At 40.6% G+C, this 12,251-nt stretch overlaps 2 protein-coding genes across 2 annotated transcripts; both read left to right on the top strand.

Annotated features, from left to right (window-relative positions):
* On the top strand, nucleotides 6,950-7,686 carry LOC109836627. The gene is made up of 4 exons (XM_020404599.1): nucleotides 6,950-7,150; nucleotides 7,227-7,310; nucleotides 7,381-7,528; nucleotides 7,680-7,686. The coding sequence occupies exons 1-4, from the start codon at nucleotides 7,048-7,050 to the stop codon at nucleotides 7,684-7,686; spliced, it is 342 nt and encodes a 113-aa protein (XP_020260188.1). The 5' UTR covers nucleotides 6,950-7,047.
* Nucleotides 8,338-9,085, top strand: LOC109843048. The gene is made up of 3 exons (XM_020411984.1): nucleotides 8,338-8,405; nucleotides 8,516-8,870; nucleotides 8,959-9,085. Exons 1-3 carry the CDS (start codon nucleotides 8,350-8,352, stop codon nucleotides 9,031-9,033), a joined length of 486 nt encoding a protein of 161 aa, XP_020267573.1. The 5' UTR covers nucleotides 8,338-8,349; the 3' UTR covers nucleotides 9,034-9,085.

Genomic DNA, 12,251 nt, shown 5'->3' on the forward strand with positions numbered 1-12,251 from the left:
TTAGAGTGATCGAAGTGAAAACCACACGTTCACTTTACCTATTTACTATCAGCTAGACTATGGGTCTGGTGTAACGCCCCGCCCCGGAATCTCGGGGTCGGTACGCTACTAGATCTGATGGACTAGCCTCACAAACTATCACATGTCTTTTCAGCACGTTTTTGTCCTCACTCACGCGCTCCCTGGAAAACTTCTCAGGGGGTCACCCATCCTAGAACTTCTCCAGGCCAAGCACGCTTAACTTTGGAGTTTCTAAGAATTGGGTTCCCGAAAAGAAGATGCATCTTGATGGTATGAGTATTCTAATCAAATCTATCAATACTAATCACATCACCCTCTCAAGGGTTGGGGTATTACATACTCCCCCACTTAAACTCACAATGTCCTCGTTGTGCTAAACCATATCATCCAAGACCGTACCATCCGTGTGAGATTCTAGAGGTGGCTCCTACGGCCTCAAGAAGTGGCTCCCGTCCTCTCGACGTAGCACTTTGCGCCGCATAGCACTTAGCTCTCACAATTCCGGTTGGCTTGGCTCTAATACCATTTGTAACGCCCCGCCTCGGAATCCCGGGGTCGGTACGCTACTAGATCTGATGGACTGGCCTCACAAACCATCACATGTCTTTTCAGCACGTTTTTGTCCTCACTCACGCGCTCCCTAGAAAACTTCCCATGTGGGTCATCCATCCTAGAATTTCTCCAGGCCAAGCACGCTTAACTTTGGAGTTTCTAAGAATTGGGTTCCCGAAAAAAAGATGCATCTTGATGGTATGAGTATTCCAATCAAATCTACCAATACTAATCACATCACCCTCTCAAGGGTTGGGGTATTACATCTGGCTTGCCACAAGAGGTACGGGCCTATCGGAAGATCTCAGGCATATCGCGAGCCGGACAAGTTAATTATGGGGTAATTGAACTTAAATTTGTACGGTATTTATTTAACGATATATGTTCTCGGGAGAGAGAAGCAATATCATAACACCTTGCCGTGCAATGTGTGCTAGGATTGGATATGTGGAGGTCGATGGATGGATCCCTGCTCCTTATTGTGTGAATCCTTATAGATGACCACCAGTAATAGAGGGCAGTCACTGTACCCTTAGAGACACTGAGATATCTAGGAAGGTTGTTATGAGCGTTTAATACTTTAGTTACTATTTTGTGCTACAATGAGATAATACCGCATATATAGGACAATATTTGGAAAGCTGGTGATTAATTGCTCAACTATTTAGGGTAAAAGGAAGATCGATTGACATTTCTCCTAATTGCATCACATGCACAATTATTATTTACTCAAGGGCAAAGAATTAAGAGTGCGATAAATAAAAAGCGGACCAAGGTGTTCATGTACGCTTCTTAAACAGATCGAATGTACTCGAACAAACATGATTGATCAAATCTAGGGTATGAGATAATGCATACTTACACGCTCATTTGGTATTTTTATTTCTTTATTCAAATCTTTGTGTCAGTTCTAACAAATCTAACTACAAGGCTACCCACTTATAAGTTCTCAAAGGTCCATGCCGCACTAAAGATGTATAGACATAGTATTAATAAAGAAGGAGAATCTCATTAAGATTTTGCCTCGAGGAGGAAACGGCTCAGGGAGTGATAGATGGCGCCCACTCACTTGTGCAAGTAGGAGTATGCTCATAATTCGTGAGGTCCGCTCGATTGAGTTCATGGGTCCTAAGTGGGCTCAAATCAGTTATATAGTGAACTAGTTAATATAAATCCTAAAGAGTTAGATTTTGTTCTCTACTCTCTCTCTCTCTCTCTCTCTCTCTCTCTCTCTCTCTCTCTCTCTCTCTCTCTCTCTCTCTCTTATATAGAGATTAAAGTGAAAAATATACAACTACTATCTATTTCCTTTGCATCAATTCTATGATTTATGCGTTAGTTACGGGGTGATGTACATGGGCTTCTCGTCATTTCGGTGTGGTAGCCCTTCATTCCTTATTGAAAGATCAAGATTAGATGCATAACAATCCTTCCAAAAAAAATCTAAAATAGATATTAACAAAAGATTTCAATATTCAATTTGTTTGTGTAAAGTTTACAAGAATTTTCATAATAGATATTGCATACTCCTTAATCCACGTATTTTTGTTTGTTCCGGATAATATACATACACCCCTATACTGTGAAAAAGGAAAAAGAAGGGTCTAGCCTGTTTTCAGCGAAAGTTGACTCCATTGTCGATTCCATTAAAACTTTGATGTGTTTACAGGAAATTACAATGAAAATAAATGAAAATACAACTCTCGAGAAAATAACACAGAAATTGTTTATCAACTCCTGCTTTGTGGGACTTTACCTGTGCCGGGAGTGCTTTGGCTCGTTGACCACCGATTCACAGATCGTGAGGGTGTTTGGGGATCTTTCATTCGTTTATCGAAGTAAAGATTTGAAAGCGAATATCTTATCGATGTAAGATGTTCACTCTTCCAAAGATCAAGTCTGAGCTTAGATCTCTAGGAATCACCAAATGATGCTTGTCAAAGGGTGAAAATTCTCTCTTTCTTCCTCAAAATCAACAAAAGCTTAAGTCTCCTCTGTTCCAAAATGCTCTCTCCCCATTATTTCATGTCTAGGGAGGTATTTATAGGGGTATGAGTGAACAACAGTTGAAATGGAGGCGAAACAACTGACCAAGTAACTGCTCTTTGGCCGTGACAGCCAACACTGTCGCGGCTATTGGTGCGGCAGTGTCTCTCTCCCCATTATTTCATGTCTAGGGAGGTATTTATAGGGGTATGAGTGAACAACAGTTGAAATGGAGGCGAAACAACTGACCAAGTAACTGCTCTTTGGCCGTGACAGCCAACACTGTCGCGGCTATTGGCGCGGCAGTGTAGACTGCCGCGGCCAAAGAAGCAGTTACCAGCATGTTTCATCGTGCTTGAAACCGTTCTCCCATGACCTTTAACCACCTTTTTCGTGGTTTAACCTCTTGTCCACTTCAGCACACGTTCTATCTCTGATATGCCGCCACGTGGGCTTCAAATAATCATCATATAACTGCCATAGCACCCCCTATAATAGCCGTTGCACCCTAGGCTGCCGCGTCTCAGCCGCGACACTATATGCTGCCGCGCCTCAGCCGCAACACCATATACTGCCGCGCCATAGCCGCGGCATCATGAGCTGCCGCGCCTGAGCCGCGGCACCAAGTGCTGCTGTTGGTGTGTACATGTTGTCTCACTTCCTTTGAATGATTCCCTCTGATTAAGAGAATGACGTTTATCATCTTCTCTTTTCCTTGAGTGGTATTTGGATGTCTGTAAGCATTTTTTAACGCCTACAGATACCCCCTCCAAAGTATCACAGACTCATCATTTTTGGAGAGGAGTCTGGGACACTTTGGATATGATAAGCTTTCCTTGCAATTTCTTCAGTACTTTGTTGAGGAAGTTGCGTAACATAGTCTACGGATGGCTTCAATTCTTGACTTCTTCATCTTTTAGCCTATTCAGTACTTTGTAGAATAGCTAAAATTCCTCCGGTGTTGCGTTTATCACGTGGCCGTTGTCGAAGTCTTGAATTTGAATTGCCGTCGAAGAATAAAGAAATAGTTTATACTCATATACTTTCACTAGTAGAAAATCGACCAAACTAGACGGAACAAACTAGACGAAAAAAATTTCCGTCTAGTTTGGAGCAAACTAGACAGAAAATTTCCGTCTAGTTTGGATCAAACTAGACGGAAAATTCTGTCTAGTTTGACAAACGAGACGGAAAAGTTAAACTAGACGGAAATTCCGTCTAGGTTGACTGGTCAACCTAGATGGATTTCCGTCTAGATTGAATCAACCTAGACGGAATTCCGTCTAGGTTGACTAGTCAATCTAGACTGGAAATCGTCTAGTATTGACCAGTCAACCTAGAAGGAATTCCATCTAGGTGAGCAAGCCTAGACGATTCCTTAGGTTACCTAGGCAAACTATTAGAGTTTGCCCCAGGGCAAATCAGCCGCCACTCCCCCCATTCTCTTCAACCTCTCTTCTCCCCCTCTGACCCCCGTCCCGACCCCCGCTCCTCGGCCTTCCCCCCGACCCCATTCCCGAACCCCCTCCTCGGCTCCCCCGCTTCCCCCTGCAGCCCCCCCCCTCCGACCCCCTCCTTCGGCCCCCATCCCTTTCTCGCCCTTCCTCCCTTATCCCCCATCCTCGCCTCCGCCCTACCCCCATCGGCCCCCCCTCCACCCCCTCCTTCGCCCCTCCCGACCCCCTCGGCCCTCATCCGTCCCTCCCGACCCCCCTCCTCGGGCCTCCCCCGACCCCCTCCTCCCCCGGTCGCCCCCCCTCCGACCCTCTCCCCAGCCACCACTTCCGAGCCCCCCTCCTGCCGCCTCCCCCTTCCTCACCCTCCACCCCTTGCCCCCCCTCGGTAGGCCCCTCCCCTCCTCGGCAGCCCTCCCTCGCCCCGCCTTGTTCCATCCACTCCTCCCTGGAGGCCCACATCCCCCACCGGTACCCCCCTCCCCTCGTGACTCCCCCCTCCCCTCCTCGACAGCCCCCTTTTCTCCAATCGGCAAGCCCCCTCCCGACCTCACCCTTCCCGAGCCTCCCGGCTTCCGTGGTTGAATCAGTTTAAAAGTATGGATTTTCCTACTGATGCTTTAGAAATTTAAATTTTATTTATTATTATTGTTTGAATGTTGGTTTAAAACCCTAATTTATTATAAAAAATAAACGAGGTTAAATGTCTGAAAAACCATGAACTCAACTACATGTAATCATGTGAACAGACACTAGTAATCATTATTGAGTTTTAAACACTTACAAGTTATACTCAGTTTAAGTTTCATTCGTGCTATGAAGTATGTGTGATTATTTAACGTTGTGATGTGAAAATATGTGAAATAATTTTTTTAAAAAAATAGAGTGATATATAACACATTATAAATTTTTATAATGTGTTATAATCCAATTTAGGTGAACAAAAAAAATAACGTTATCCCTAGACTTTCGTCCAATAATTACATCCAATTATTTGGACTTATAATATATGATATACGACTCAGATTTGGGTAGGAGATGAAGTTTTCTCCCAAAAATGAGCGTTTATTTTATATTATAGGAATAAAAAATTGGTACTAAAATTCGTAATTATTGGATCTGTCCTTCTCGGACGGGTTAGGAATATAGTAGTGCATACATCCAACTTTATATACTTTGTATATTTTCATTCTTGAAAGTTTTGGCAGCACCTATTCGTTGTTCTCCGTGTACAATAAGCGTATGTTGTTCTGCGTTTCGGGTTATTACTGATACGCATAATAACATCCGCACAGTGTACAGAGAGAACAACGAGTAGGTGCTGCCAAAATTTTCAAGAAATAAAAATATACAAAGTATATGAAGTTGGATGTAAGTACTACTATATTCTTAATGGATAGAAGCCTTCCTATGACAGCCGCAAGATTAGTGTAATTAGTTTTTACGTATGTTTTATATATATTTTATGTAGATAAATATTCATATTGTTAAATGATATATGAACGTATGTTTTATGTGTGTTGTATGTATAAGAGTAATGGATGTATTAGTAGTTGTGAGACTAATCGTATTTAATATTTATATATAATTTACAGATGAGGATAATTCCTGACAAGTCATGGATAGATATCCCTAGGCATCATAGATTTCGTGACACACGATACAAGGAGGGATGTGAAGCCTTCATGCGTTATGCGGAAATGAATCCGAGAAATTTAAGAAGCGGTGCTATGTACTGTCCTTGTTGTAGGTGTAGGAATTTGAAGCTGCTGAATAGAAATGATATACGGATTCACCTAATAAAATCAGGTTTTGATGAGAAATATAAATACTGGAACTGGCATGGGGAGGGTATCACTGAAGATGATGATCCAAATATGCATGTTGGTACGTCCGGTGGCCAACGAATAGATAACACAGAAACATTGTTGAATGATATTTTTCCTCGACCTATAGAATATGATGTTGATGATAATGTCGAGGATGATATTGGAGACAAAAGTGAAGATGATAACGAAGTTGAAGCCGAAGAGGTAGGAGGTGTCGCGAGTGTCGAAAATATTGATGATATGCATTCCTCCGCAGAAATAAAGCGAATAATGGAGCTACTAGAAGATAGTGAAAAGGACTTATATGAGGGATGTACCGAGTACTCCAGATTTTCATTTATGCTGAAACTCCTTCATATTAAGACACTTAGCGGTATGTCAGATAATTATTTTGAAATGCTTCTTGATTTGCTTCGGACTGTAATCCCTGGAGGAGAGAATAGCATACCCCAAACAACTTATCAAGCTGAGAAGATTGTCTCCGCTCTGGGTCTTGATTATAATAAGATTGATGCATGTCCGAATGATTGTATTTTGTACCACAAAGCCAATAAAGACCTTCAAGAGTGTCTGACATGTGGAGTTTGGAGGGTAACTCAGAACAGTGGGGTCATGGGCTTGTTTGCCCAAGAATGTTTTTCAAGTATAAGAGATCAGAATCCAATTCTAGCTGACATATTATATTATGGCCAATTAGAAGATATCGTTGAGGTAATTTACGGGTTTGGTAAACCAAAACAATGTACTTACACGATGTTCAAGGTTCGGTGGTGTCCTGCAAAAAAGCAAAAGGATCATTATGGATTTACACTAGTCAATCTTCACCGAGAAGTATATACGGATGAGAAATTCATTTTCGCAGAACAAGCTGATCAGTGCTTCTATGTGAAAGATCCGAATGTCATGTATGATTGGGTGGTTTTGTACAAGGAGCCAAGATCTGTTGTTCTTCCTAATAACAATGAAAAAAATATTGAAGAAAGTGAAGATAATTATAGTGAACCAATCGGTTCATCTGATGATGTTTGGCAAGAATTCTCTTACGCACAGAATGTGGCGCTGGATGTAGGTATGAACTATATATGTTACACCATATTATCGATTTTTATCTTATCATAATAAAAACAATAATGCATTTCATAACAACATATCTCATGAGCATGTATACAATTTTTTCTTAACGATTGTCTTTATTATATTTGCAGATGAGGAGGAGGATGAGGAGGCTCTTTGACCTGGAGGGTGATCGCTCACGGAGTATCACCCCAGGTAGTGGTGCTGATGATCCACTACCATCTCCGGATGCAGGTATAAAAATTAATTAATACTTTAACATGTTTTATAAATTTTTAGTTATCTAGCTCATAGTGTTCATTTGTTGTAGATGCTGGATATTCATCACCCGGCCCCTCTGATGCAGCACCAGAACCATCCCCCGACGCAGCACCAGAACCATCCCCCGACGCAGGTATTAAATATTTAATAATTGATAATGTTCAATTAAAATTTAATATTAATGATTCTTCTTTCTTATGTAGGTGCTACTTGGACCCCGACATATCCATCATATACATTCCATACTGACTTGCGGCCAAAGACCCAGGACTTTCTCAGTTTACCTTTACCTCCGGACTCTCATAAGTCCAAGGCTGATTCAAGGAAGTACCACCCACGTGCTGCGAGAAGGTATCATGAAATACTTTCTATGTTGGAGACTAGGAAAGCCGTTGCACTCGCAGCAAAAGAAAGAGAGATAGCGAATGGTAAATTATATAAATACTTTTAATTTTCACATTTGTATATTATATGATATATTATCATGTTGTCATTATTGTAGGTGCTAAGAAGGATCATATAGAGGGACGACGTGGCGGAGGTAAGCCTGATTCTAAACAACCGCCAAGAGGAATGAGGGGCATTATTAGGTGGAATAGTTCTAATTTGCCCGTTGGTCCTTGGTCAACCCGATTGAATGCATATATTGGGGTTCTCGTGCGTAGAGCGACCATTATCAACCCTTATTTTCATTTTCGAGAATTACCATGGACCGCATACGAGGCGATATGGACTGAGCTTATGGTAAGTGCATATTGTTTTAGATTTTCATTTATTAATAATTAGTAATTGATATTAAATTATCCTTACTAAATGTGTATGTAAATCTACAGGACTGCTTCTGCCTTGAGGACTTTGAGGGGGCTTGGAATTATGTGTTTAATGTCAAGGTTGAAGCAGTCCTCAAACAATGGAGGCATGAGATCAAACATGAAACCTATGACAGGTATGAGGAGGACCGACAGAGGTTTTTAAACCTCGATGACCGAGTTGACCGAGTTGACGAGATTCTATTTTGTTAACATTACGAGGAAACGAGAACACAAATAATATGGTCATTATCTTGAATTAACTATAAATTTGTGCTTTAGGAGGGATTTGAGAACACATCCAAGGAGGCTGTATCTGTCTACATTTCGCAGGAGGAGGAACAAACCGAGCCAGACCCTCACATGCTTTCTGTAGAGGAGAACATCAATCTCACACAGAACCTGATGGGTCATAATAGGTAAGGATAGTGAAAAATCGAATCAATTTGAATACTACATACTATTTATATTTGTTTACCATTATTGAATTTGAGAGCAAAGTTTAATATTTATTTCTCCCTAATAATAGGAGAGGAAGATATCCTCTACATGGTGTCGGAGCTTCACCTGGTATAAGCATCAGATCGTCCACAGCATCCTCCACACCATCTACATCGACGAGAGCAGCCACAAGCAGTTTCCAGGCTATGCCATTTGTCGCACGTATCTCTGCGTATCTGATTGACAAAATTGACCCGGAGCTGCATATTCAGGTGACTAATGAGATGACTAGAGTTGCGCTGACGGCGAACTCGATGGACGATCTCATGGGGTATGTTATACAATATTTAGGCGGTGCGATTCCTTATAGCGCGTATGGTGGTATCATACGGATCATTAGCTCGATTGGCGATAATTCCGGCGCTAGACAGAGTAGTGCTCAGGTACCTTATTTTTTCTTATATTTATAAATTCATTTTTATCTAATATGTTATCAAACACCACATAATGATTATTCAATTAAACATTCAGAGTGGAGATATTGGAGGGAGCAGCACCCGTTCTCGTAATCGGGATAGAGATACCCCCGCCGACGACGATGGATGAGGTTTTTTTATTTTTAATGCAATAAACAGTTTTATTTGTTATAACACTACATTTATTCATGTCGTGTATTATCTTAGTCATGTGCATTGTTAGTATATATGTTGTTGGATGTGTTTTAGACGGAACTGATTGATGTATATTTTGAAGTGGATGGTTGGATTTGTACAATGTGTTGGATTTGGTTATATAGATGTTTTTGAATGGAATTGTTATGAATTTTGATTATGATTGGATGGTTGAATGTGGCGTGTATAGTATTTTCTGGATGTATTCAAATATTAATGTAATTGTACAGGGAAATCCAAATTTTAATTAATTTTTTTTCCTGAAAAAAGACAATCTAGACGGAATTCCGTCTAGATTGAATCAATCTAGACGGAAATTCCATCTAGGTTGTAAAAATTCAACCCAGACGGAATTCCGTCTGGGTTGTCAACCTAGACGGAATTCTTTATTCCGTCTAGGTTGACTTCCGTCTAGATTGATCAATCTAGACGGAATTCCGTCTAGTTCGAAGCAATCTAGACGGAAGCAAAATAAACCAATCAAACTAGACGGAATTCCGTCTAGACGAACTAATCTAGACGGAATTGCAATCAACCTAGACGGAAATTTCCGTCTAGGTTGATCGTTTTTCTACTAGTGTTTATTGGAGTGTTCGGGAAATAGTTTAACCTCATATACCCATTGGGAGGTTCAAGGAGATGCAGTTTATACTCATATACTCATCGGAGTGTTCGGGAAATAGTTTAAGCTCGTTTGTCTCTCGAAAGTTCGTCAGGTTATCCTTAAGAATATTCAGATTAATATTCTCCAGAAACTTCCTGTTGAGAGTAGGGAAACAGTTTAGACTCGTGTACCTATTGGAGTAACATGGTCTCTTTTTTTGGTGGTAGAGATGAACTCAATGATGGAGAGGAAGAATTTTATATTATATCTCCTGGTCTTTTTTTTCGTTGGTAGAGATAAACCCAAAAATCAGAGATGAAGAATTTTGTATTCTATCTCCTGGTCTCTTGTTTGTTGGTAGAGATGAACCCGAAATCGGAGAGGAAGAATTTTATATTCTATCTCCTGGTCTCTTGTTTGTTGGTAGAGATGAACCCGAAATCAGAGAGGAAGAATTTTATATTCTATCTCCTGGTCTCTTGTTTGTTGGTAGAGATGAACCCGAAATCGGAGAGGAAGAATTTTATATTCTATCTCCTGGTCTATTGTTTGTTGGTAGAGATGAACCCAAAATCGGAGAGGAAGAATTTTATATTCTATCTCCTGGTCTCTTGTTTGTTGGTAGAGATAAACCCAAAATTGGAGAGGAAGAATTTTATATTCTATCTCCTGGTGCAAAGGGAAACTCAAAGTGGGATCTCCACTTAGAGAATCTGGATTGGTTTGAATAATCCTAACTGTCATAAGGTTTGATTATCCAATTCAAAGTTGGACCTTTCGTTCACAAAATGAATCGAAAGGAGATTTTGACTGTGGTCCTAACTGTAGTAAGGTTTGACCAGGTGGGAGTTTCGAGGTGATCCTAACTATAGGAAGGTTTGATCACTCGATTTACGGACCTCTCGTTCATGAAAGGAGAGGAGATTTTGATTTTGGTCCTAACTATTTAAAGGTTTGACCAAATGGGAATTCGAGGCGATCCTAACTGTTTAAAGGTTTGATCGCTCGATTTATGGACCTCTCGTTCATTGAAGGAATCGAGAGGGGATTTTGGCTTTGGTCCTAACTGTTTAAAGGTTTGACCAAATGGGAATTTGAGACGATCCTAACTGTTTAAAGGTTTGATCGTTCAATTTGAGTGGACCTCTCGTTCATGGAAGGAATCGAGAGGGGATTTTGGTTTTGGTCCTAATTGTTTAAAGGTTTGACCAAATGGGGACTTGAGACGATCCTAACTGTTTAAAGGTTTGATCGTTTAATTTGTGGACCTCTCGTTCATGAAAGGAATCGAGAGGGGATTTTGGCTTTGGTCCTAATTGTTTAAAGGTTTGACCAAATGAGAATTCGAGACGATCATAACTGTTTAAAGGTTTACCGTTCAATTTGTGGACCTCTCGTTCATGGAAGGAATCGAGAGGGGATTTTGGTTTTGGTCCTAACTGTTTAAAGGTTTGACCAAATAAGAAGTGGGAGCGAGGTACAAATAACGATGGGAATGTTAACTTGTACACAACACCTGGTGGGAGTTTTTGGTGGGGGTTTGATAATCGCTATAGATCAGCTGATTGAAATTTTGGATGTCGTGTCAGGACTTCAACAGTGGGAGTGTTAAAGACTTAGGCACAGTGGGGGTTTGAATGGATTCAACCGTGAAGAATTTTGGTGGACCCACCGTCAATTAATTTGATCAGTGAGGGATTTTGTGGTGGAGGACCGTGAATCATTAAGCACTCCACAATCACTCCGTGGGAGTTTCGTGAGGGAAAATTGACCCGATGAAGTCATTGAATCTCATCTCAACGAAAGAGTGTTTCGAAAGTCACTGACTGTAGAAAGGTTTTAATCATCTTGGAAATGATTAAATAGCCACGGTGGGAGGTTCTTAATCATGATTAAGAATAAATTATTCTGATGATTGGTTTTCACCTTGAATAATTAATCGGTTTTGGGTTATCCTTAAAAATACCATGTGTAGTATTCTCCAGGAACTTTCCATTAGAATGAATTGAGGTATTCCACCCCCAGCTCTTTGGTGAATCTAAATCTAATTATATTCGGCCACATTGTTGGGTTATCCTTAAGAATATTAGGAGTAATATTCTCTAGGAACTTCCCGTTATATGAACCATCCACCCCCAGCTTCCTTCGCGAAACTGGGTCTAACATTATATTCAGCTACATGACCGGGTTATCCTTAAGAATATTACGTGTAAAAATTCTCCAGGAACTTCCCGTGAAAGAAAGGAAACAGTTTAGACTCATATACCTATTGGAGTATCGAGAAGCAGTTTATACTCGTATACTCTTTGGAGTGTTGAGAAGCAGTTTATACTCGTATACTCTTCGGAGTGACATGAAGAAGTAGTTTATACTCGTATACTCTTCAGAGTTACATGAAGAAGCAGTTTATACTCGTATACTCTTCAGAGTTACATGAAGAAGCAGTTTATACTCGTATACTCTTCAGAGTTACATGAAGAAGCAGTTTATACTCGTATACTCTTTGGAGTTAGGGAAAACAGTTTATACTCGTGTACCCAATGGAGTAA

Source organism: Asparagus officinalis, chromosome 1 (genome assembly GCF_001876935.1).
Source record: "Asparagus officinalis chromosome 1, Aspof.V1, whole genome shotgun sequence".
Taxonomy (NCBI): domain Eukaryota; kingdom Viridiplantae; phylum Streptophyta; class Magnoliopsida; order Asparagales; family Asparagaceae; genus Asparagus; species Asparagus officinalis.